General features: G+C 40.7%; 2 protein-coding genes across 3 annotated transcripts in view; one reads left to right on the top strand and one right to left on the bottom strand.

Annotated features, from left to right (window-relative positions):
- The first annotated feature begins 81 nt into the window (after nucleotides 1-81).
- Nucleotides 82-14,841, top strand: rnf223 (ring finger protein 223). Its single transcript, XM_088331557.1, has 2 exons — nucleotides 82-296; nucleotides 10,403-14,841. The coding sequence occupies exon 2, from the start codon at nucleotides 10,484-10,486 to the stop codon at nucleotides 11,195-11,197; it is 714 nt and encodes a 237-aa protein (XP_088187683.1). The 5' UTR covers nucleotides 82-296; nucleotides 10,403-10,483; the 3' UTR covers nucleotides 11,198-14,841.
- Nucleotides 14,842-20,007: 5,166 nt separating this feature from the next.
- ptpn11b (protein tyrosine phosphatase non-receptor type 11b) overlaps nucleotides 20,008-26,687 on the bottom strand; it is a 29,100-nt gene continuing 22,420 nt past the window's right edge. For both annotated transcript variants that reach the window (XM_088331556.1, XM_088331555.1), the window contains exons 9-16: nucleotides 26,490-26,645; nucleotides 24,465-24,596; nucleotides 23,622-23,776; nucleotides 23,245-23,312; nucleotides 22,379-22,530; nucleotides 22,073-22,173; nucleotides 21,800-21,928; nucleotides 20,008-20,759 (exon numbers count right to left, since the gene is read on the bottom strand). In XM_088331556.1, the coding sequence (XP_088187682.1) occupies nucleotides 21,844-21,928; nucleotides 22,073-22,173; nucleotides 22,379-22,530; nucleotides 23,245-23,312; nucleotides 23,622-23,776; nucleotides 24,465-24,596; nucleotides 26,490-26,645 (849 nt within the window). In that variant the 3' untranslated portion in view covers nucleotides 20,008-20,759; nucleotides 21,800-21,843. The remainder of the gene's footprint in view (nucleotides 20,760-21,799; nucleotides 21,929-22,072; nucleotides 22,174-22,378; nucleotides 22,531-23,244; nucleotides 23,313-23,621; nucleotides 23,777-24,464; nucleotides 24,597-26,489; nucleotides 26,646-26,687) is intronic.

The raw sequence follows: 26,687 nt of genomic DNA, 5'->3' as shown, positions 1-26,687 counted from the left end.
CCTGTGTTGCTGCGAGTCGGCAGCTCAAGGACGGGACACACTTGGGAAACATTTGCATAAAGCGCTAAGAGGGGGGGACACTCAAGGTGATACAGATGAACAAGCACATGCCGGAGGGAGGACAACACTAAAGCAGGCGAGCACAAACACACTCTGTCACACCCACACAGACACACACAAGGTGGACCTGTGCAGCAGACACAAACAGAAGAGGCCGTGAGCCAAAGACTAAGCTGGTTGGCACAAATTTGTTTCTTCACTTTCTTTGAGAGGACGCGAGGACAATTTTCTTTTAGGTAAGATATTCTTCTTCACTTATTTGAGTTCTCAGTTTTCACAGATGGTGTCAAAAAAAGGACAACAATGTTTTCCTGTTTCTGAATCCTAATTAAGAATAGCCTGTAAAGTGGCACAGTTAGGAGACATTTTATAAATGCAACCTTTTTATTTAGTCTTATTTTTTTGCAAAGCCAACGCAGAAGGCCCAAACTACAGCAAAGCAGGAAATTGTGACTTCAACTTTAAATAACATACTCTTATTTTACAACAAGTTTTTTATACTAAAATGAAAAATATATATATTTAAAATGAAAAATATCTGAAAAGGCCACTGGCATATAATTTTGTTATTTTCCACTTTTATTTAACAAAATAAGAAACTGCAAATAGAAAAATTGAAATGTCTGTAGAAATCCAGACTGAAATAAAATAATTTACGGTAATCCAAATTATTTTACATGGTATATTTTTGTAAATTAAATATGGGAAATTGCATTTAAAAACAATTAAAAAAATAATCCAAAAATTATGAATGCTAACGTTACAATGACAAATATTTTCAGTGAATCTCTCGTTACGGGGGAACTGCATTGGAGAATTGTACAAATACTATATGGATTGTATAAGAAATGCACAATAGTCAGTTAAACATTATAATAGATTGAAAGTTCAACATAATACATATGAAAACTAGACGCAGCGCTATTTTATGACATAAAATAGACCAACATCAATACAACATTTTGGCGACTATTGAAGTGCTAAAGTCATTGACTCTAAATGTATAAAAATGAGCTCATACACCCACATTTCTGTGTTCATTTACCTTACAGGAGATCAGATGTACTGCGTTGTTGAAAACTAGCAAAAAAAAGTAAACAGGGATGTGTAGACTTCATTCGCTCTTGAAGTTAATACGTAGAAATTAAAATGGCTATACTATTAAAAAGTGTTTACAATTACCGTATACATATTAAAAATTCATTCAGATGACTTTTGAGGCTTCTTAAATCATCTTCTTAACTGTTCCAACCGTGTTCAAACCGCTCTTGCCACCGTTTGTCATGAGGTGACCACTCGAAAGTTTTTCTGCACACTCAGCCGACATGTTCTACTCCACTAACTGGTTTGTGTTTACTTTTTGCACACTGTGCAAACTCCGCTTCCATTTTACTCCAGCCGTCCCTGCGAGCTCCCCCAATTAAGGCTGTTAAAACAATTGGGAGGGATCAGGTTCCAACGGCCCTGACAACTGGCTGGTGGAGTACCTACCGTCAACTTAAACAAGCTGATGTTGTGACAGTTAAACAGGTTCAGACAACGTGAAGGAAAAAAAAGAACAGATTTGAAGTGCGTGTCTTTGGGTCAGTGGCACAGGGAGAAATCTACAACGCCACGTGCAAGTGATAAGACAAATCATTATCACTCAAAAGGATTAAACGTTGCTGCCGCAGTGTCTTGGGAGTTAATATTTGACTGTGCTGTATACAGGTCGACACTTTGGCCCAGATGAAAACAAAGTCTGTCTTTTCCAGTGTACCTTATTGATTTGTTTAATATTACTGTTCTCAAAGAAGCCAACAGTATGGTATAGGTCCCTGGTTACCTTTTGTTGTGGTCAGGAAGTGTATGACGTCCTTTGCTAAAGAGAATGGCATCAAAGGTCAGACTGTGTTGCTATCACAACTGCCTTCACTTCACTTGGGGACGACACGAGCCGGCGTTGTTATTTACTTAGCACTCGGCGTTGGGACAGTTTGTGAAAGCCGCTGCACTATTTGAATCATTTTGATTTTGAAAAGGATTCAAGTAATTTTGCATATTGTTTAAAATAGCCAAGCTGAAGATAATGCTGCGTGCAATGTTCAAAAAGGGGTGGTAAGGCTCCAGGGAAAAGGGAGTAATGCAGTGGTTAGAACAGTCGCCTAACACGCTAAAGGTTCCTGGTTCGAGACCTGGTGGAAACTTTTGTTGGCCTGTAGCGGAATGGGCGTCACCGGGCTGTGTTTGCCCGAGACACACCACAGGAAATGCTGCCTCTAAGACCCTGGTGGTTAAGGGGTCCACTATTCCACACACACTAAAAAGTTAATGCATTTATTTTACAAATTAGTTTGACATTGTTCTCTTTGACATTAGTAGTAGTAGAACTTTACAACTCTGCCTTGGAGAAATATAAATGGTCTGCATTTATATAGCGCTTTTCAAGTCTCTCAAAACCTCCCAAAGCGCTTTACAATGTGCTTCACACTTACTCATTCACACACACACACCGATAGCGGCACAAGTCGGGCACAGAAACAAAAACAAACAAAAAAATGGCTTTGATCTTTATTGTTGACGAGTTTAGATGTCCAATTTCTGGGGCAAAAATGATGGTTTGTTGATTTCAGTGGTGACATAAAAAAACTACAAACATGGCTGATGTTCGCACCATGGAGCTTTATCTTCTTTATAACAAAAAGACTGGAAAGCCTCATAATACAACCCACCACAAATTGCAGATTTTGGGAGTTTTATCCTCTCCAAAAGTGAGCCTTTACTTTTACACAATTTATGTTTTATTATTGCATAGCTAATAATTATTAAGGAGAAAAAAGTGGCCAACCACCTCAAAAGAGAGTCGATATAATGTAAGGCTGCTGTAAGGCTCTTGTTTCAATTTTTGTGTTTTATGCAGTATATTACTGTTTTGTGTAAAAGGATAATAGAGACATTTTGAGGTCCAGAAACGTAATGTCCTTTACCAGACAAAGCCACTTAGAGCCTTCATTATGGAACAAAAGCAAAGGACACAGCGTCATTAATCCAAAGTTTGTTTTTCAACAAAAATAGGAAATTCATAAATGATGCAATGCAAATTGTACTATGTAAAACCTTTCGCCATTGATTTAGGAACTAGTATCAGTATTGTTAAACGCCGCTACCTATCAAAGCCGAGGTCCGGCTCATCTCTGAAGAGCGGAATGATGTTTTACGCCAAAAAAATCAGGACAATTAGATGATGAAGGTGCAGTATCTGAGTCAGATGAGGATTTTTTGTCCTGCTAGTGGTAACTATGGAAGCATCTTCTTTATATAAATAATGACTTGAGTAAAAGTAAGTGCAAGCTGTGCAGATCCTCCGTGAAGAGAAAAAACAAACAAACAAAAAAACGGCGAGAGAGAGAGAGAGAGAGAAGCCCGGCCGGCCCGACTTAATGATTGACATTTTAAACCCGGAACCAAGCTCTTACCTCTATCAATGTTGTGGAACATTGTATGCAACAAGATTAAACATGGCACTCCAATGAAGACATTAAAGAGAAAATAAAAGTAAAAGACTATCAGGATTAAAAAAAATATTTACAACATTGTGCTTAAAGACTTGCCTAAGTAATAATAATAGTGCAACGTTTGTGAATAAAAAAAGAATAGCGCATCGTAACAATAGTGCAATAAAAATTGGTGCAGTAACATTTAGCAGCAACAAGCAACAAAAACAAAAATGGTCACCACATATGTTTTCACAGTTTTGTGCACTGGTTTAGGCTGGTGATAATGGCCCTGGGAGAGAAGTTGTCGCTGAGCCTGTTACAGTCAAAAAGGAGAATTTGTGCATTCATCTATTTGCTTAACGATTTTTGTTTCTAAATTTCTTCCTTAAAGTTCTTATAGTCAGGTTAGTTATAGTCCCTTGTTGTTGTAAGGCTCAAGTGGTTCAGTCCTCCTCAACCACTCGTGCTACAACCTTGGTTAAATATTTGTTTGACACACTTCCATTAGTTATTCTTTGCCCAAAACAATTTGCATTTTGTGCTTATTGTGTGAAGCCATGAGTGAATCTGAATTTTCTCAGGCTGCGAGGGGCTCACCCGAGATGATAAAAGAGGTGAGATTTTGTATCCACATGCCATAAAAAAGGAGACATTGAAACAAAAGGAATTGTTGAGGAGGAATTTGCAAGGTCATATTGTAGCGATTGCAAGCCAGAAAAAGTTCAGACTTGGTTGAGGCTACAAAAATGATCACCTGCTAAGTGCACCTATCATGAAGTCAAGTCATGTTTATTTGTATAGCCCAAGGAGTATCAGAGGGCTGCACAGACCACAGACTATTGCAAAATACAGACTGTTATTACACCATACGCTGATTTAAAACATACACGAGAGCAAGGAAAAACTCAAAACCTCAACATTAGGAAAATGAAGCGACCTTGAGAAGGAACCCCCTCATGAGGTAATTCCCCCCTTCCAGGATGACCAGGCTGCAACGGATGTTGCAATAACAAACAACACACTGATATTGTCAACAAGAAATTCAGGTCATTCATCAGCTATGGAATAGAAATGTGTTTTAAGCCTAGATTTAAACAGTCCTACTAAGGTTGCAGATCGAATTTCAGGAGACAGAGCATTCCACAGCATTCCTAAATTTCTCAATATAAGTAAAACAATATTTTCCTGTAAAAACAAAAAACTTAACAAACTCTATTGGCAAGTCATTTCCCTCAGTTTTATTTTGATGTTTTTATTAAAATCATTCCTAAAAAATAATAAATAAGGAAAACATTTAAATGTGCAGAAATATCTGTCAGTTTAAGAAAAACACTTTAAAGAGATTACAAAATTATATATATATATATATATATATATATATATATATATATACTTACTTACTTATTGCTCCAGCGAAGGTCGGGGGGTCCCGTCCCTGTGCGTTGAGCCGACCAGATGAACCAGGTTTTTCCAATGCTGGCGGTCTTGTGCCAGCTGTTCTGCATCCTCTACGGCAACTCCGTGTTGTTGGAGGTCGCCCGCAACGACGTCGAGCCATCGAGTGCGGGGTTTCCCTCGTGGTCGTCTCCAGCCTGCGGCCTTTGGGTCAAACTGGAGAATGGCTCGTGTCGGATGGTCTGGTGGTAGACGAAGGACATGGCCAAACCAGCGGGTGCGGCGTTGTGCGACCAAGGAAGATGCTTGGGGCTGGCACGTGCGGGCTCTGAGCTCTTTATTGGAGACTCGCTGGGGCCACCTGATGTTCTCGATGGTTCTGAGAGCCCTGCTATCAAAACCATCGATTCTTGTGGCCAGGGTGTCGTTCAGGGGCCATGTTTCTGAGCCATAAAGCAGGATAGGGAGTACGGCGAGGTTGTAAATGCGGAGCTTCGTCTTGCGTGCGATGGTCTGGTGCCGCCAGAGTGGTTTCCAGAGAGACTGCAGAGCAGATGCTGCCAGGGCTCTTCTGCGGAGAATCTCTGGTTTTAGGTCCCCATTGTCTGTCACCATGGACCCCAGATATACAAAGCTCTTGACAGGCTCTACGATGTCGCTACCAATTTGGATGGGAGGTGGATCTGGTCCATCACCGACATACATGAACTTGGTTTTCGTCCAACTCACTTGCAGGCCAAGCCGCGCTGCCTCTTCGCTGTAAATGCCCAGAGCGTCTCTCAGCTGGCTGTAGGAAGTGCTGAGAATGATGGTGTCGTCAGCATACTCCAGGTCAGTCAGGTGGTAGTTGCCGAAAGACACTCCGGGGATGCGCTCACTAACCCTGAACATCAGATGGTCGATGATGCAATTAAAAAGGTCGGGAGCAGCCACACAGCCTTGGCGAACGCCGCTGGAGATAGCAAACCAGTCGGAGTCAATGCCGTTGATACGGACACAGCTCTCTGTGTTGCTGTAGAGCAGCTTGAACAGGGCTATGATCTTGGGTGGTGCTCTGAGAGCTTGGAGGATGTTCCACAGTGAAGAGTGGCAGACGGTGTCAAAGGCGGCCTTCAGATCAATGAATCCGATATATAGATGGCGATCTTTACGGAATTCACGGGTCTTTTCTATCAGCAAACGGACGGCAGAGATGTGGTCCGTTGTGGAGCGGTTGGGCATAAAGCCAGCCTGCTGGGGACGGCGGCAGCTTCTGATTGCTGGAAGGGCACGGCTGAGCAAGATCCTGGTAAAGACCTTGCCCGGGATGGAGAGTAAGGTTATGCCTCTGTGGTTTCCACAGACAAGCCTGTCGCCCTTGCATTTCCAGAAGGGCAAGATGACTCCTCTGGTCCAGTCGGTGGGCAGCTGCTCCGATTCCCACACCTGGTTGAATAGGCGGGTTAGCCACTCCACCATGCCATCACCGCCGGCCTTGAGCATCTCGCCGGTAATGGCACAGATGCCGGGGGCTTTCTTGGTGTTCAGCTTCTTCAGAGCAGCTCTCACTTCCTTGGGTGTTACGGGGTCTGTGCAGCAGGTGTCGTTAGGAGGTGCTGTGCTCGCAGCCCGTAGGAGGGTGGGATCAGCCGGGATGGTGCTGTGCTGCAAGAGGAGGCTAAAGTGCTCCTTCCAGCGCTCGAGGCAGTTGGCTTCTGTCATGATGAGGTTGCCGTCTGAGTCCTTTACCAGGGCTGTCTTTATGTGTGGGCCGCTACGGGCTTGGCGTAGTAGACTGAATACGCGGCTCATGTTGTTGTTGTTGGCCGCGGACTCAAGCTGTTGGGCTTCTGCCTGCCAAAACCTCTCCCTATCTTCAGCAATGGCCACATTGCGCAGGCGATTCAGTCTCCGATACTCTGTGAGGTCGCCTCGGAGTCGGGCCTCACGCCGCTGGTCTATGATGTTTAGTGTCCTCTCTGATATCCAGGGCTTTCTCGGGGAGGATCGCGGGCGTCCGAGGACATTGTGAGCAGACTGGAGGACACTTTCCTTGAAGGCCGCCCAGTCTGTCAGCTTGTCAGGAGCCAGGGTATCAAGAGAGCGGCGGATGGAGCAACTGAAGTCTCTGGCGATGTTGGGGTCGCTGAGTCGGGAGGAGTCGGGGCGAGGCAGAGTCTTGTGCTGGTTGGCTCGGAGCTTTAGCTTGAGCTGGGCCACCAGCAGACGATGGTCTGTGTTGCCAAGCTGTGCTCCTCTGAACACCCGGCAGTTGGTTACAAACGACTTCCAGCGTCGTGATATCAGGATGTGGTCCAATCCCTTCCTGGTTCTGCCATCTGGGCTGTACCACGTCCAGTGATGGATGCATTTCCGGGGAAACCAGGTGTCAGCAACACAAAGGTTGTTTTGGTGGCAGAGGAGGAGGAGGCGGTTGCCATTGTCGTTTGTTGTGCTGTCAACGAAGGTGGTGCCGACAGGTGAGCCGGGGGACCGATCAATGCTGGATAGAGTGGCGTTGGCATCAGTGAGGATGATGGTGACGTCGTGTGGTGGGGCTTGGTTGACAGCCTGGTGGAGTTGGTCAAAGAACGCGTCCTTCGCATCCTCATCAGCGACATCGGTGGGGGCGTAGGCGACGATCACTGTCATCTTGCCGTGATGGTGGAGGAATCGAGCAGACAGTAGTCTGTCACTTATTGGTGTCCAGCTGATGAGGGACCTCCGGAGGGCTTTTGGAATGGCAAGAGCCACACCGTAAAGGCCGGTCCGACTCTCGGGGCCACTCCAGATGTAGCAATGGTTGCCAGCTGTTGTTTCACCATTGCCTTGCCATCGTACTTCACAGAGCCCTGCCATGGTGATGTTATAGCGACAGAGCTCTCGGGACAGCAGGGTGGCAGCTCCGGGGCGAAGGAGTGTCTGGACATTCCAGGTGGCGACACGGGTCTTATGACGAAGATCGATCCGTACTCGTTGGTCGGGGGCAGGCTGGGGTCCGTTACCGTGTTGGTCAGTCCGGCTTCTTTCTCTGGTCAGTTTCGTAACAAAGTGTGTTTCTCCTGGGTGAGTTGTTAGCCCTCCGCAGGATAGTCGGTTGGTGGGGCTGCCACCTCACAGCGTACCGACACGCTGGGGTCTTTGTTTGTCTGGAACCTACCCCGGAGACCGGCCCGCCATGGGTGACCCTACCAGGAGCAAGCTCCCGACGGTATCGCTCTCCAGGGTCACTGGAACACGCAAGCCCCCTCGCCGCATCAAGGCCAGACCCATCCGAGGGGGAATATATATATATATATATATATATGATAAATCTTGTACAACTTATCTGACATTTTATTTCAGTTAATTTTAATCATTTCAATAATAATTATTGATAACAATGAAATATTTCTCATTAAATGCATTAAAATGATTCTATAAAAAATATACTGTAAAATAAGAATATAGAAAATAGAAATAAACAGCAGATGGGAGTGGATTAAAGAAAACATAACTTGAAATAATGATTATTACTAAACTGCTTGAGTATACATTTCATGATAAAATATGAAGAATAAATATAACATTTAAATGACCAAACATGAAAAATATAATTACTTACTTGTAATAAACAATCCTTATAAAAAAATAAGGTAAGAAAGTTATTCTCTATAACACAAAAATGTTCCTAAATCAGATCATGTTGCGCGTTTTTTTTCTTTTATTATAGATAAAAAAAGTTAAAAAAATATAAAACGGAAAAATTGTTCTTAAGGGAACACTGTAATATTTAACCACTAGATGTCACTGTATCGTATCGCACCGAAAAACGAGTGCTGAGCACAAGGACGAATACAAACTGAGTAGTGTAAACACAATTGGATCCAATTTGAAAGTTATAATGCAAATATCAAATCTTATAATCCACTAACAATGTTATTATTGTGGTACTTAAAATAGGGAAGACTGTATCAATCGAAGGACAATGGCAATGATTCAATTCAACTACATGTTTAGTGTGTCATGATTACTGATTCGGGGCACCTGCGGCTGCCCTGTTGGCGCCAACAGCCGTGGGACGTAATTGGCTGTTGGACTCTTTTTAAACTCCCGTCTTCCGAAAGGAAGCCGTCAGACCGTCTGCGAACCTATGGTCTCAGCTAAGCAAGCCTTTGTACTCTCTGACATTATCCTGCCCTGTTTTCCTGCCTGATACCTGTTGCCGACCTTTTTCTGGACCTGTTTCTGCTTTTGCTCCTTCGTCCCGGCCATCGACCTGTTTTGCCCTGTTTCCTGCCTGATACCTGTTGCCGATCTCGTTTCTGGAACCATTTTTGTTTTGCTCCTACGTCCTGGCCATCGACCTGTTTTCTTGCTGTCAAAGACTACCCTCGCCTTCACGGAATTGCCACTTCCGCATTCCTGCCATCTGCTACCCGTGACAGACGATCATCGGATCGTGGATGCAAGCACTGCTGTTATTCTTAATAAAAACGAACGCTATTGGGTCCTGTCTCCGTTCCTGGCTTGTGACAGACCTTTCTGAAGACGGGAGTTTAAAAAGAGTCCAACAGCCAATCAGGTCTCGCGGCTGTTGGCGCCAACGGGGCAGCCGCAGGTGCCCCGAATCAGTGATCATGACACAATATCGATAATATTGATATTTGGATCGATCTGCCCACTCTTACTTGCAGCGCAATGTTATTACATTTGAAGCTCAGAGGGCACCTAGACATTATGATGTTTAGAACAGCAGTGTGGAAAGGGTTTGCCTGCAGAGGTAGGATCGGGAGTAAAAAATCCAGTCGGACACAGGCCTGCGGTGTCAAAGCCCGACCCAGCCTGAGCCCGACCAATTACCTTGATTTACAGAACTCGAAGCAAACTCGAAATTTAGTATTTTATATGATTTATGATGACAAATGAAAGCTTGTCTTTTGCAACAAAATCTAAGTTAAACAGGACTGTAATAGATTTACATCTTTGATATTTCTCTCTACAGAGGTCACACTAGTCAACAACTTTCCATCATCCAAAAGTTGACGGGAACATTTTAAAATTGTCATTTTGACGGGTTGAAAATCGGGCCATTAATGACAGCTGCAATACGTCGTTAAGAATCTAGTGCGGCACTTTAAGAAAGGGAGCGGTAAAGAGACAAAGAAGAACAATGATCAGTGGAAAATAAGTAAAATGGCTCAGGGAGAGAGTAAGCCCGGCCTGACCTGAATGTAATGACTGACATTAGAGGCCCGACCCGGGCCAAATTTTGGTCGGGTCGGGCTCGATCTCAGGCATAAGATCCTACTTTTGGTGGGAAAATCGTCCAATTTTTTTTTCTCAATGATAGCTGGATATTATTGGGACACGTTCCCTCTGTCTATAACAAAACTACAGCCTTGGTTCAGAGTGTACCTAAGTGATACGATGGTAACAATTGCAGTAGGAAAAGGGGTTTTCAAATGGCAAATGTGTAATGTCAATTTAACAAGCGTTACCTTCTTTTTCAGGGTGATTGAAAAGCAGCAGGGAGGTTGTGGAGGTAGTGCAAAAGAGGAAACACCCCCGCAGTTTGTCCTGCACTGACAAGGATGGAGCTGTTGGGTAAGGTTTGGCACACGCAGGCAGACCACCTGGAAGCTGCCAGTGAGCATCGAAAAACGTCAGCCCAGGTGGAATGCTCCATCTGTTACAACACCCACGACAACATCTTCAAGACGCCCAAGATGCTGGACTGCGGCCACACTTTCTGCCTGGAGTGCCTCTCCCGTCTCATGGTCATCTCGCCCAACGAGTACGAGGGCGTGCCCGAGAGCCGCGCCCACCTCCTCTGTCCCTTCTGCCGCCACAGCACCTCCTTACCGGACGGCGGCCCCCCGGCCCTGCCCAGCAACCTGGACGTGCTGCAAAGGCTGCCAGGCCACCAACAGCAGGTGCAGCCCGTGTGGCTGGACGGGGAGAAGCTTTGTTACAAAAGCAACCGTCCGGCTTCCGACAGCCCCTCGGCTCTTTGCATCTGCATCGACATCGGCGCAGATAAAAGGGGCGCGGTCCCCGTCCACGCCCCGCCTCAGAGTTCAGGCCTGCTGGTCCGGCTTGCGGACTGGAAAAGGATGATGCTCTTTGTGGTGCTGATGGTGCTGCTAGTGGTGGTGGTTTTGTGGCCTTTGCAGTGTATTTTTAGCACCGGGAACATGCGCTGCATGCAAATGGAGCGTCCCAACCGCACCGCCGTCATCGGCACCGTCGCCACGCCCGGTTTTGACCCCATGAGCAGGCCTGCTCGGTTGCTGAACTCCACATAAACACTGAGCGGTTTTGCATGTATATGTGTACCGTAAATTCCGGACTATAGAGCGCACCTGATTATAATACATTTTAAGAGGAAAAGCAATTTTGTACTTACACAAGCCGCACCTGTATATAAGCCGCATGCGCCCACATTAAAAAATGTAACACAAACACAAAATTAACCCAAACCCGACTTTAAGTCCCGCGATTGAAACTAAATGTCCTTCATTAAAGTACACAGTCCAAAAATCACAGCCGGCAAAATGAACGGAAAATGATACCGGTACTTAAGGTTTGATGCAGGTCCCGTTGAAAGTAATCCAAGGAAAAAAGTGTATATTTCCAAAGGTAAGGGTGGGAAAAATATATATCCACTATTGTCCGCCGCGTCCACAAACAGGTCTGCCTGTTCCTCATCTTTACCGGTCCCCACTTCCCGTCACCCCGCGTTTGTACCACCCCTCCTTTTTCATTCGCCCGTGCAAAACATATCAGAATAAGTGTCTAAAATAAATACAAATAAATACATTACAAAAATATACAGTTGCAAATACATATTACATATGGGTTACACATATATACAAAGAAAGACGGTATACCGAGAGAGTTTTTATAGCTTTAATAATAATAATATAACTTTCATCCCAAACGGTGCCTGTGACAGGGCAGTTAATGGTAGCAACACGCTCGCAACACAGTAAACGGGTCTGGTAAAAAAAACATACCGTACTTGTAAAAATCACGGTAAACCGTCCTCATCTTCCTCCTTAGAACTGAAGCCATCAAAGTCGTCTTCCTCAGTGTCGGAAAGAAACTTTGTCATATAGACGTCGTCCCACGCTCCCTTATTCCAAAACACGCTAGCAACACGCTCGCAACACAGTAAACGGGTCTGGTAAAAAAAGCATACCGTACTTGTAAAAATCACGGTAAACCGTCCGGACTGCTCAATTGCTTTTAGCTTGAAAGCTGCGTCATGTGCCTTTCTTTTTGCATTTTGCATGATGAGGGTATGTTTACGCTAATTTAATTTATGCACAAGCCAAGAAGTTGCAGTCTTCCTCGGCACATATATTCCACCGGTCTAAATCTTACCTTTTGTACTCGAGCGCCGCTGGCGGCCGTTAGAAAGATTACATAAATTGGCCACATCACTGAATAAGCCGCAGGGTTGAAAGTTTGGGGAAAAAGTAGCGGCTTATAGTCCGGAATTTACGGTATATACATATATATATATATATATATATATATATACTGTATATATATTATATGTTGGCGATCCCTGGCTTCGATGAGGCCTTTGAGGATGAAAATGAAATGTTTGCAAAAAGAAATCATCTTTTGTAAGGTTTTAAAACATTATTATACTTACTATACTTTGTTAGGAAGGTAACGACGTGTTTTGCAGATTGTGACGGTTCTTCCCACTTAGAATAACCGTGAGTCTCAGCAATAGCACCCAATGGCTATGTTAATGTGAAGAAAGTCAACAACAAATAACATTTCTACCACTCTTTGAAGAAAAATTAAAGTATAATTTTGCAACGCTGGGTGTTACAGGGTTAATGTTTGATTTTCACCAGGTAACAGTCTGCTTCCCAGATCATTTTTTTTACTTGACACCACCTAGTGGTAGCATGAAATAATACTGTGTATTATTTACTGTACTTTTCTGTCCTTGTTAATGCGACAAATTTTGTGAATTAAAAAATGAATAATAATTCCACATATTTTACCAAACCCAAGGTAGCATTTTTATGATTTTTTTTTTAATTCTAGCAACTCGAATAACCAACGCTTTTGAATGAATTCTTTCTGCGTACACTCCGTTAAAAACGCGGGTCTGTTGCACTAGCTTCGGCATTTGTGTACAATGAAATTGGGATATTTTTGACAATTTTTATTTTATTTTTTCATATCATAAATAAATTGATAAATTATATAGTTTTTGGTTGTCATACCATCATTAACAGCAAAATGTTGTTGCTTATTCTTTAGAAAATGTGTAAGGAGATGATTTGTTTTCCCTCTATATGTAGCGGTACATACTTGTATCAGGAAATCTGTATAGATTTGTCTGATTTTCACGTGCACTAACATGACTTATATGACAGATTTTGGAGAGATCAAGTTTGGTGATCTTCAATTGTCCCCTTTGGTCATAGGATTCCGTTGTGAAAAGGCAAATCTGAGATCCAACTTCAATAGTCAAGTAGAAGCAGTGAGTATGCTGGTGATATCTAGCTCCTTACGTAGATGGAAACGTTCGTCCCGTAAAACATTCATTTAGTCCAATACACTGCCAAAACCTTGAACATTGGACTCTTATGCTTCAACACAACACAAGTTCTTTTCAGGAAGTACTTGACATCAATTCCTGCATTTAACAAGATGGGGTTTCTGTAGACCTCGTCATGATGACAGCCAGCAGATAAGATCTTTTTATAGGCCTCACGAGGGGATGGTAATAAAAGATTGCTTCCTGGATGTTCCATTAGAGAAATATAAACATGGTTAAATGCTAACTGCAGATGAGATGACAAAATAGCCGAGTCAGAAATCGCTTCAGGTGAAGAAATAGGGTATCGCGTCAAGGAAAATTTGACAAAGATGCGAATGAATATGTATGACTCTCCTAGCAAGGAATTTATTAACCTACCTTTCTTTTTCCCCCCACACTTTTAGTTTAATGAACACCTGATAAACAATTATTCACATCATCATATGGGAATCGCTGCCACGAGCGGCTGCCTTTTCCAGCAGCTGCCCTATTGTTTTATTGTCTGCTCCTATCTTCTGTGTTTTTTTTCTTCCCGTTTTGACAACTACACTATGGATTACTTCTTTCCAATGGACATGGGTTTTAACGCACAAGAAATGCGTGTATTCAAGGAATTTCAACTCCTTGCCCTGAAAAATTCTCGTGCCGGCGTGATGAAGGGGCCTATCGTGGAAGAAAAGCCGGAGCTAGCGAAGCGGCTAGCGGCATTATAAGTCTTCGGTAGCATCCGTAATCATGGTGAATGCGAACTCACGACCAAATAAGATCATCGAGTGCTGGTGGAAAACATCGAAGTGCACAGGGAGCGCAGTTGCTGTTTTGCGGAAACGTGGCTCACGTTTAGCATTCCGGACGCTAACGTGTAGCCACCCGGAGCTACCCGGAACAATCCGGCTTCAACGCCGCTAAACAGAGACACGAAAGCCGGGGGGAATCGGAGAGGAGGCGGACTTGCTAACACGAGGTGGTGTATCCCTGGATTTTCACAAAGAAAAGTTTTCCATCTGCCGCAGGAATGCCGAACTTTTGGACTGGCGTGACGTCATCCGCTCCGCTACAAGCACCCCTAGGGCATCATGTTCATCTGTTAATAAACAACGGGGTAGACTGCTGGAAGTGTGAATTTCCCTACGGGGATAAATAAAGTATCTATCTATCTATCTAATACATCCTACTCCCAGTCATGGGCGTAACCAGCTCGTTTTAGGAGTAATAAGGGTTTATTGTTCAAAGTACTGATACTGTACAAAGGTAAATCTCGTTTTATCCTTATCAGGCTCTTTAGATAATTTTCCTTTGAATTAAAACTGTAACGTGTTTTCTGCTAACTTATCAACATATACCTGAATTTCTTCCCAATAAAACGGCATCATAAGGGCTCGCTGCTCTTTTATTCAATCAAATTTCTCCTCTATTGATGAGTATGTAGGCTCCCCGGCTGAAAAAGGGGTCCACTCCGACACTGGCAATACCTGTTTAGAGCAAATAAATGCCCCATGGTCATTGAACAACTAACACGTACTCCAGTAATAGACTGACACCTCTGGTCTAAATCATAACTGCAGATTATTTGGAAAGCTCCCATTAGAGGCCTTTATCACCCCTCCCGCCGCCAGATTGTCCTAACGAAACCATTTGGACTGAAACAAGTCCGCAAATGCCCCCTTGGATATGATGCTCAAACATAATAGTCAAGATCATTTACTGTATACAATATATTTATTGTAACAAACCCAGATCGATGTACAGTTTGCCCAAAGAGCGAGAAGGCATCTGAGCAAAAGACAGTGCAAGTACAAAACATAGAACGCACTTCAAACAATCAAGAGGACCAAAAAGAAAAATCTTCAAGTAAGTATACAGTCACAAGCAGAAAATGATCTCCTTGTGTGCCAACTAAAAACCAAGTCAGAGAAACCCAAACATTATGTATACATTCTTAAAACAAACACAATCGACTTAAAAACATGAACATTTGAAAAATAACATCGAAAATAAAATAAAACACTAATTCGTGAATTCAGCAGTTCCATCCTTTCAAGTATCGATGTTGCGACGAATCGTAAAAAGAGGCAGAGTGAAAGAAAAAAAAAAATCAGATATATTGGAACAAAACAAAGCATTTTACAATTGAGTCAGGAAATAATAGGAAACAAAGACTTTCACACCTGTCTGTGAGTTAATCTTAAAATATAGCTTACAAACATATTGAATACACACGTATACACACACACACGCAAAATTGCAAATGAAATTTTGTGACGTTGAGCCGGGTCATGTTTCACTAACACGCTCGCCTCTGGTGAGGATTTTTTAGGCGAGACCTAAGAATAGCTCGCAGGGCTCCTTATCGCATCAGTGACGCGGACTTTGCGAGCCGGGCTATCATCAAGCCGGGATTATGGCCGTCGTCTAAATTGCTTTTTGGAGACAAATCTATTCTTCAATCTCAGGCAGATGGCCATCTGGTGCGGCGTAATCGCATAAAGTCAAACCAAGTCAGTGGAATGCCGGCTTCTCAGGAATACGCTCATCCCTTCTTACAAGTACAGTGGTACCTCTTCTTACGAGCTTAATTTGTACCAGCATTGTGCTCCCAGCTCGATTTACTTGTGTAACGAGTGAATTTTCCTTATATGAAGTCAATAAAAATGAATCCTCCCAAATGTATACACATGAACTTTAAAAAGCTATAAAACATATCTTCCTGATCCCTCAAAACGCGTTCAAATAGTAAAGAAATATGAAAAAAATAAACAGTAATAGGATAAATAGGGGCATCACGGCGGCGCAGTGGTTAGCGCGTGTGCGGCACAGTTCTGAGGTCGTGAGATCGAACCTTCCTGTGTAGAGTTTGCATGTTCTCTCCGTGCTTGCGTGGGTTTCCTCTGGGGACTCCGGTTTCCTCCCACATTCAAAAAAATCAAGCATGTCAGGTTAATTGGCTGGTCCGAATTTTCCCTAGGTGGGAATGAGCGGGTGAATTGTCTGTCTGCTCATGTGTAATAACCTGTGAAGCCCTTTGAGACTCTTTGTGATTAAGGGCTATACAAATAAAAATGACTTGACTTGTCTCTGTGGCTGGCAACTGGTTCAGGGTGTCCCCTGCCCACTGCCCGGAGATAATCGGAAGGGCTCCAGCACCCCTGCGACCCTACTGAGGATAAGATGTCCAGATAAAGGATGGATGGATGGAGGATAAATAGGATGATATTAACAAGATAAAAGGCAAGTCTTTTATGAGCGCCGTAACATAAGTGTGGAAGCTTCGGCAGAAGAAGGGGAAGGGAGGTTGCAAGGAAGAATTACTGAGATCGCATACCTGTCCATTTACATGTTTTTCCAGTATTTAATACTTTTTTCCACAATTTCACATTTCCACAATTATTATACTGTTACCCGTTGATGCATAAGTGGGGTCAAAAATGACTGGTGGGTTTTTGTTCTTCAAAGGATTTAAAAATAGAAAATATGGTAATTTTGTCATTTATTTAGGGATTCATTGTAATTAAACATGTTTATGACATGATGCCATGAGTATTTTTACCCCCCTCCCCCACCATGTTTCACGCAAGATTGTATAAATTGTAGGTCATGCATCCAAGGGTTAAAAAGACTGATTTTGTCTCGCCTATTTAGGCTATAATCTGGATCTTCTATGTTACAGGTAGAAGATGAAGATGCGTGAGTAATATTGTTGCAGTTTTTTTTTTGCTGGGAGAAAATAGGTGCCGCGTTGTGTTTGTAAGGTTTTTAAAGAATATTTGTAATCAATAATAAGGGGAGAAATTAGTGGAGGTTTGCAATAATCTGTGGTCTGTGCAGCCCTTTGAGACTCTTTGTGATTAAGGGCGATACAAATTAACATGACTTGAGTTGACTTACTGTACTTTTAAAATTAGTTAAGTTACTGCAACGTTAAACGTACATACCTGTACACACAAAATATGTTTACAGCACATTTTTTATTTTTTTGCCAGTAGTAGTTTAAATGCACAAATTAGATGAGCGGATGAGGTGAGCAGTCTGAGGCGGTCTCTAGTGGTAGCCTCTGGGATTGCTCATAAACTGCATTTTCCTACGTATAGCGTGCAAAATTTTTGTTAAAATTGTTTTCGTGTTTAGAGGTGCTCGTATAAAAAGGTACCACTGTATTGCAAATAACTCAGTTATGCCGAAACTGTTATCGGTGACTATACGTCTACTTGCAGGCAATATTCATTTAATATTGATATATTTGCCAATATTGGCTGAAATCTGAATATGCTCTTATTTGGACATCTAATAAAAAAGTTAAGAGGATGCAGTTACTCCTTTCATTTAGTCTTTTTATTGCTTTTGGGCATATCACATTCTTTGTCAGGTATTTCTCACGACTTGTCGAATAGAAAAGATTAAACACACTAACTCTGTTTCTTAACTTAATGTCACTCTGTCGAAAATGCCACGGTTGTATTTATACGTGTATTGTGTAAGTCCGTGGTTCTTGCAAGCGAGCAGTGACTCACAGTCAGGTGGAGGCAAGGGAGGCTGTCATCATGGAAATATACAATTATAAATATATCAAATGGTTATATCTGTTAGCTGTAAATTTTCTTTTTCAATAAACGTAATAATTTGTGGATATTACTTTACAGAATCGCTAAATGAATATTATCAAGACAATTAGCATTACATTACTGTGTTAAGCGTCTGCAGATCAAAGTGAGGCATGCAATTCTCTGGTCTCATGGCAGAGGGCGATAATGAGACTATTCTCATTTGGCGGATACCTCAGCCCCAAACAATAGAATTTATGACACTATTAGCAAGCTAACAGCAAGTCAAGTCATTCAGTCATTTTTTTACTTGTTGCATGGACCTTTTTTCATCTTAGAGGATGACTACAGTATTCTATTGATGCTTTTATACAAATAAAGCATCAGACTCATTTTAAGTTGAGGTTAGACAACAAAACGTATTTTTCTATGCTACAGTCTATATATTGCCTTCTTAGTCTGCCAATCAAATGCTGATTATGGAGATTTATTTGTAAATCTGACTATGCCTCACCAGACACAAACATCATAGCACGTCACTGCGAGCAACGTACGAGCACAACTTGTAAACACACGAGACGGACCAACAAAGAAATACTTTTGAAGCGAGGAGGAACCAACCGTATTACTTAATTGAGAGTGAGTACAATTTTATTTTATTTAATGTAAAAGTTCAAATTCAGAAACAACATCTAATTACATCATGATGTGGTTCCTTTTTTGCCTATTTCAACCACATCAATTCCAAACGCCAAGGTAAGGAATAACAGAATAACTCCTGTCATGTAATCGGATAAGTCAATAAAAGAGAATTAAGGCCATTGAAGTAAAGAAAAACGATTAGAAAGACTCCTACTTTTATCTCAAAATTCTGACTTCAATCTTAGAATTTTAAAGTAAGAATTCTGAGAGACAAAAGGTAAAATCCTAATCAGTCGTTTTCTTCTTCACTGGCCACAATCCTGTTCCTGTTTTGATTAGTCAAGAAACTTATACTCATATCTGAAAACAAACATTGCCTGCACGTCAACATAGTCAATGGCTGCTGCTGGATGTCCCTAAGAAAGTGGTGGCACCTTGGTCACACTTTGCGCTTCGACCATCTCTAACTGAAATGAATTGCAGAGGTGCTTAAAAAAATAATTGCATTCTTCAGAAGATTATTTGATAAAATATTTTGGTAAAAAAAATGTTTCTTCAGCTTCCTTCTCTTGATGTGATTATATAAAATTACATAATATATGGACCTATATTTATCTTTTCTGATAAAACTACATCTTTTTTAATAAATTCGTAATAATTTCATTCTAACCAACGTCCCTTGGATGGTTTTACTTAACCAAATGTCTCTTGTCCTATTAAGACATTTCCTATATCGTTTTTCTCCCCCAAGCAGTATTGCAAATGTTATTCTTGTTAAATTGATATTTCTATATTGTTAGAACAGTGGTTAGCGCGTGTGCAGCACAGTTCTGAGGTCATGAGATCGAACCTCCTGTGTGGAGTTTGCATGTTCTCCCCGCGCTTGCGTGGGTTTTCTCCGGGCACTCCGGTTTCCTCCCACATTCCAAAGAATGCATGTCAGGTTAATTGGTCCAAATTATCCCTAATGAGCAAGTGAGTTGTCTGTCTCTGTGTGCCATTCGACTGGCTGGCAACCAGTTCAGGGTGTCCCCTGCTCGAAGATAGCTGGGATGGGCTCCAGCACCCCCGCGACCCTACTGAAGATAAGCGGTGCAGATAATGGATGGATGGATGGATATTGTTAGAACATTTACTTTTATTGGACATTTTTCGATTGCATTATTTTTTCTTATAATTCAATTAATTTTGATTATTATTTCATTATGTTATATTACAGTTTCAATCTTGTATAATTATTATTTTTCATTCAAGTTAATCAAACCTGATAATATTATAATATTATACTTAAATCAAATGAAATGATAACTTCTCATTGTTTTTTTTCAACATCAGTTTTATATATTAATTTTGTTATCACATTACATAGCAAAATATTAGACCCTTGGTAATACTAATATTTTATTTGAAAAATATAATACACACTTTCTAAAAAGATCATATCTAAACTCTAATCTTATAAAAACAAGTTCTTAAATGTACTAATACATTCCTTGAGTGCATCCATAATAGTACTTTGTAAATGACAGTACTGTACATTAAATTATGTGAGCTTATATTTTTCTGGGTACCATGTTTGGGCCTTGCTGAGATAAGATAAAAAAAGAGTAATTTGTGGAAACTCTTGCTGAGCAAACACAAAATCACTGTCAATGGATACTAATGACATACAAAAGAGGAATACATAAACAAAACTCGTCTCTTTGAAAGAACAAAATCACAATAAAACCTTCAGACAACAGCAAATGTCCTTTTCCTTGCAAAAAGGGATGAAAACAAAATAGTAATAGCCTCAGTTAGGATGTCTGAGATTTGACCTAAACCTTTTCTTTGCTCCAAACAGATATTTTAGTGGCAGCACATCTCCTGTTGAAATCTTCAGAGTATGCAAAGCGGTGTGACAGCTTGAAATGTGACAAACAGGCACTTAAGTCAGTTAAGCTAAGGAACAACTACGGCTGCAGCGACAGAGCAAGATCCGTACGACCCGTGACCAGTTCGGAGCGGAGATCCACCTTGAGAAGGTCCGCTCACTGCAGGTGGCCATCACGCAATATTCTGTACCGCACTTGCGCATCCCCCAATGTGGGGCAGCGGATGAAGCCTCTGCTGATGCTGAAGTGAACAAACAAGACAGACATGAAGTGTTCAAGTTCGTCTCTTTGGATGAGAAAAACCTGAATTGGACTGGAGGAAAAATGTGATCTACTCAGCATCTTCTCTGCTTTACAATGAGCCAACATTGAACAAATGAAGCCCATTTTATGTCTTTGGCATTTTGTAGTCACCGAAAACACAGGTTTTGTAGATAATTACTAACTTAATTTATCTGGTCCCCTAAGAAAATTTCATTTTCACCCACTGTACGAGGGGGGTACAACCAGTGCTTTCGCAGCACCGTGTGCGCCAAATGACTGATTTACAGCACCTGTTATTCCAAGGCAGTCTCCCATCCAAATACTCATGCGACAAATCTAACTTGAATTGGGTGAAAAATTCAGTTCTAGGATAATACTGGACATGACATGTTTTGAGAGAATTCAGGCTAAAAAACATGTGAACCCCGCACTACAGTAGAATCATGTCACCTAATAAAATCTACCACTCAAAAAACTAAGAAATGGTTGGCATTTCTTGAATCACAAGAGTTTAACCTTCCTAATGATATGTTGAATGACGCATTTTAGTTATTGGTGACATTGTACAGACACCGTGTCCGTACGTGTCTGAAACAAGCATTTGCTTCTTTGCGAGCCGTCGGAATGTTAAGGGGTTAATAAGTTTAACTGAACTATCTGACGTTCCCACTGTAGCGCCTTATAGTCCGGTGCGCCTTATGTATGGAAAATATAAGACAAAAAAACTATGTTTTGGGGGTGCACCTTAAGTCGTGAAAATGAGGTATTTTGAAATCATGCTGAAAAAATCCTGAAATTATGAAAGCTGCTACACAGACTAAAAGCTATTTCAATCTTTAATTAGTTTTGCTTCCTTTGACATTTGACTAAGGTCTTCCTGACTTGTTCAAAGTAAGTAATAATATTTTGGTACTTCTAATGAGATATATTGTTGGGTTTTGAATAAACACAAAGCAGAGAGGGACGGTTTTAATGACTCTTGTGTGTAGAAAAGCCAAAATCACAAACAATACTCACAGAGAAGCTTGCAGACATGTGTGGCGATCCATCCAAAACTCGTTTTATCTTCTGGTGTTACTGTTGAAGGACGTCTGTGGGCTTTTAAAGTTGATGTTTTCGTACACACTAGAAGAATCGTTGGTCAATCTACAAAGAAAAGGCAATATGTTGCTACAAGCGCCTCTAATAAATTAATGCCCAGTTTAAACTTTTAGTACCAAGTGTGTTTGTATTTTCCCCTCTCTTTGTGCATGTCTTAGAGAAGTGACACAAAATCAATGTTGTACTTACACAGACGAAGAGCGTGACGAGGCCATGTTGAGTTTGGACCTAGAATTGGCCAAAGGCGGATATTTGATGTTGGAGTACTCTCTTTCCTTCATTTTATTCCTCTGCAAAAAAGATCTTTGTTATGATGCAGTCTGACTTCATCATCTCTGATTTGAATTAAGTGAAAAATATACAAGATGAGTTGACGACTTTAAACGCAGAGAGGAATATTTAACGTGGTGAGTCCATTTAAGCATCATTCATAACATATGTAATTCTGTTGTGAATTTATAAAAGGTGACGATTTTCAGGCCAGTTTTCGAGTACCTGCTCTTCCTCCAGTCTCTTCTGAGCTGTGTCTATGTACTGCTGCACCGCCATGTAGATGAACTTGTACTGGGCCTCTGTCTGCACCATGCCGGACCTTTGCTGCCGTACCCTTTGGATGGTCTTTGGGATGTCGATATCACAATCAAGGCCTGGTGTGCATAGGCAAGATTTATTTCATTTTGTGTACAACAACAATATTCAGTTGCATTTATACAAATCATTGGATTTGATTAAAACATGAAAGTTATGTTAAATTGTGGAGTTACTTCAATTTATGGAACATACTTTGAAAATAAATGTACAAGAATAGAGGTTAGAATACTAAAAAGTATGAACAACATATGCTAAAAGAACTATGTTAACAGGATGGAAAGCAAGTACATTTTCTTCAAGTACCACATATTTAAAGGAACACTGTGTAATTTTTGACCACCACATTTCACTTTACTGTGTAGTGCAACTGAAAATGAGTGCTAAAAAGCACAATGAATAATACAAGCGAAAACTCAGAGTGACAAAATTGCACAATATTTCTTGTATTTATTTTGCCCAGCCTTTCAATTGTTTATGGTTTTATGGGGTAATGTTAGGAGCAAGATGGCAGACAATCATATGAGCTCCATTTGTGTGAACCACATGTTATTTCAAATATAGTAAATACAAATTTCTCGACCTACAAGTAATTAAAAAAAATGCACGTTCATATGATAGTTCATGTACTTTTGTTTAGTATTCAAATCAATATTCATATTTTCTAATGAATGAAGTTTTTTTTTACCTCTAGGAGTCACTAAATAACATATACTGCCCTTTTAAAATGAATGAATTTTCCGTAAAACACATCCATCTCCAACAAATCCTACCTTGGCGGTTAATAATATCAATGAGGATGTCAATGACAATAATGGTGCCAGTCCTTCCAATTCCGGCACTGTGGAAGAAAATAAAGAAAAGTTAAAAAATATCCATAAAACATTAGTGTTAACACAGCCTTTAAACATATTTGTGTGATTTTGTCGTCTTGGAAATATTTTTATAAAGACCCTTCTGCTAGTTTCAGTAAGGAATTAAAATTCTAATCTCATTTTTTTAAGATTTTATTTTTAAGTGTAGGTAAGAAATGTGGTGTTTGCCCAACCACCTGTGTAGAAAAGTCCAACCGTACACAAGAAAGGACAGTGAACAATGGGTGGCATTGCATGCAGCCCACCGCTTGTCACGGTGAACCCAAACCATGCACCTGCAATGGACGACAATGGGTCCGGATTGTGGAATGGTCCTCTGGGTTCTGTTGATCTCCTCAAGAAACCAAAGAACACCCCCGGGCTCGTTTGGAACTCCATGGTCTGGCCAACTCAGGTACTGGTAGTGCCAGATGTATCTCAAGGGTTCCCTCTAGGGGGGAAAAGTCAAAGGCAAAAATTAGGCTAATGCCATTTGATGTACTGCATCTATATGTGTTCACTGCAGTGGTTTTTAACCAGTGAGGTGGGGCACACTAGCGTGCCGTGAGACTTTGTCTAGTGTGCCGCAGGAAATTGCCATATTTCATCTTTACAGAAAAAAGCACTCGTTGTTCAGGTTAAATAGCACATCTTCACCCATAAGAATGCTGAACAAGATGCACTATGCAAATCTGTTTCTGGCACTGTTTGTCTAGTGATAAAGTCTCGGCATCTGCAACTCGGTTTCGATTCCCCTTGCAAGCAATCTTTTGCAATTTCAATCGACACCTATCGTCAGATCAATTATGAAATAGACCCACCTATTTTAGGGGATGCGCCTTATAACCCTGTGTGCCTTATAGTGCGGAAAATACACGATAAATTGTAGAGTTGTTGTGGAATTTCCCACGTATTGGAGACTTTTATCCATATATGTACGAAACTGAGATTTAAAAAAATATTTCACATATACTTCATCCATTAAAAGCTTGGTTTGGATCCGTTGACCGAATCCTTAGGAGAAAGCGGGAAAATTGTCCGTAAGAACAAGCACGTGCTGAAGGATTTGGTTTACCGGGTTAGATAATCTGACCCCGAGTCAGTGTGTCAGCGGTGATTGAGGGCAAAGCTCTCCCTACCCGGTCCAGACGGGTCACTTCCAACTTTCTCAGGATGTAGTCTTGGGCTGGTCGCTCGTCCACGTTTCTCACCAGCACCTTTCCGTACTCCACCGTTGCGTGAAGGTCAGGCCAGTAACGGACACATTTGTTCTACAGAGAGAAAATCGGAATGCTGTAATATAAGAAAGGGGCTGGTAGAGTTGGCATCTGTTCGTAGGAATTACACAAACTCAAGAACTACATCCACTCAAGCAGATTTTGCAATCAGCTTAACTGTCATACAATCCTTGTTAGCTGTCTCACAGGCATACACCAGGGTTCCTTCAGCTTAAGGTAAATTTAATTCAATACTTTTTAAGACTTTTAATGCATTTTGAAATCAAATTTAAGACAATCTCCACCCAAAAAACCATAGCTGAAAAAAAAAATTTTTTTTTGCACACAATTCATTGTGATTTGTTTACGTTACCTGGCACAGTTTTTGAACCATGGCAAAAAAAAAGTTCAACCCACAGCCACTTCAATAAATTTACTTTCCCATGATCCAAAGAAAACGTCTCTGTCAGTAGTTGCTATGTGTATTGTAATGCCTTTCAAGACTTTTCCACAATCCGCGGAAACTCTGAAATACATAATCTCCATACAAATTAGACGGGTAACAATATAGCTGATGCCATAATCAGTGGCTTTATGCTTTTTTAGGAGTTTAATTGCAGAATTTTAAAAGGAATTTTAACTATATTCAGTGCCTTCTCGTAGTAAAAAAAAACTTTAATTCATTACAAAAATCAATATTGATTTAAATTATAAGCCAAAATACATAAATTATAATTTTTTTTAAATACTTGTCGGTCAAATTTTTAAAAAATGTATTTTAAATAACATAACCAAAATAGAGCTGACATGATTGTTCGCCATCCTGCTGCTACTTGTAACACCAAGTAAAACCCAAAAACTTTTGAAATGCTGGGCAAAAAATAAAAAAAACACCGGTGCAGTTTTAGAGTTTAAGTCTCCGAAGTTTATATTCTTCCTTGTGCTTTGTAGCGCTTGTTTTAGTTGCAAAAAACACAATACAGTGACATCTAGTGGTCAAATTTCACAGTGTCTTTTTAACTAAATGCTGAAAAGACATGGAAAAGTTTGCAAATACAGCAATACTGTATGTTATCCGGTAATACTGTCCAGTAATACAAAATATCACAATATCAATTGAACATTCTTTTTAAGTAGATTTTTCTATATTTTAACCAACTTTTTTTAGTAAAATAAGAAAAAAAAAATCACACATACTAAATAACCATAAATGTCTACTATGGCGGAGTCAAATATTTTTGATCACTTTTACTTCTCTTGTTGTAGTAGTGGGGATCATATTTCTCAAAATTGGTCAAAAAATATACCATCTTCTTTGTTAGACAGATTTGTACTGTACAGTATCACAACTCAAATTTCATTGTTGTTTTGGTGTCACTCTTGTCAATGTTTCTTTGTGCCCCCCTTCTCCATTCAAAATAGATTTTTTAATATTTTTAAAACATTCGATACTTCATTGTGAATATTCAAATAGCATAAATATCATTTTCAAAAACACTCTTTTAAAATTGTGGATTTTTCAGTGAATGTGTTTTTATCTTGTTTTTTATTTATCAATGTATTTATAAAATTTCATGGAAAAAGAAACACTTGTTAATGCATGTTATCCCTTTTTTTTAAATAGGGGCATAATATATAATGTTTCTCTCATTCTTAGTTTTCCAAAGCCAATTTGATTAAATTGTCTATTAATAAACAAATATAAAACAATACATAATACACATAAATAGATATGAGAAAAACAGGAAATATTTTTCCTCGTACATTAACAAGTTATTAGACGAAAACTCTGTTTCTTCCAAATTGTTCAATTTAACTCAAAAGGTTTTCCCATCCTTGCACTGGAGAAACAACTTAAACATTACTTACAATATGAAACAATGGATGCCTAAAATTAGCTTTTTTTCATCAATGGGGTAAAATGTAACAAAAAAATAAGCAAAATACCCGTCCTCTCTCCATCTCCTTTGTTGTCATGACGATGACGTGTGTGTTTTCCTGATGAACCATCTTCCAGAAGTCAACAACTGTATTTTGTAGGCAACCTTGGGTGGCAATGAAGAATTTTTCCTCCTCCAACTTGCGTCCTTCTTCACGCGAGCCCTGTAGAAAAGTATTAAAAAGAGTGACTTGATCAACTCCTGC

Source organism: Urocampus carinirostris, chromosome 3 (assembly GCF_059441175.1).
Source record: "Urocampus carinirostris isolate Australia breed hairy pipefish chromosome 3, RoL_Ucar_1.0, whole genome shotgun sequence".
NCBI lineage: Eukaryota > Metazoa > Chordata > Actinopteri > Syngnathiformes > Syngnathidae > Urocampus > Urocampus carinirostris.
The sequence above is the reverse complement of the archived record's forward strand: the minus strand, read 5'-3'. Positions and strand labels throughout refer to the sequence as shown.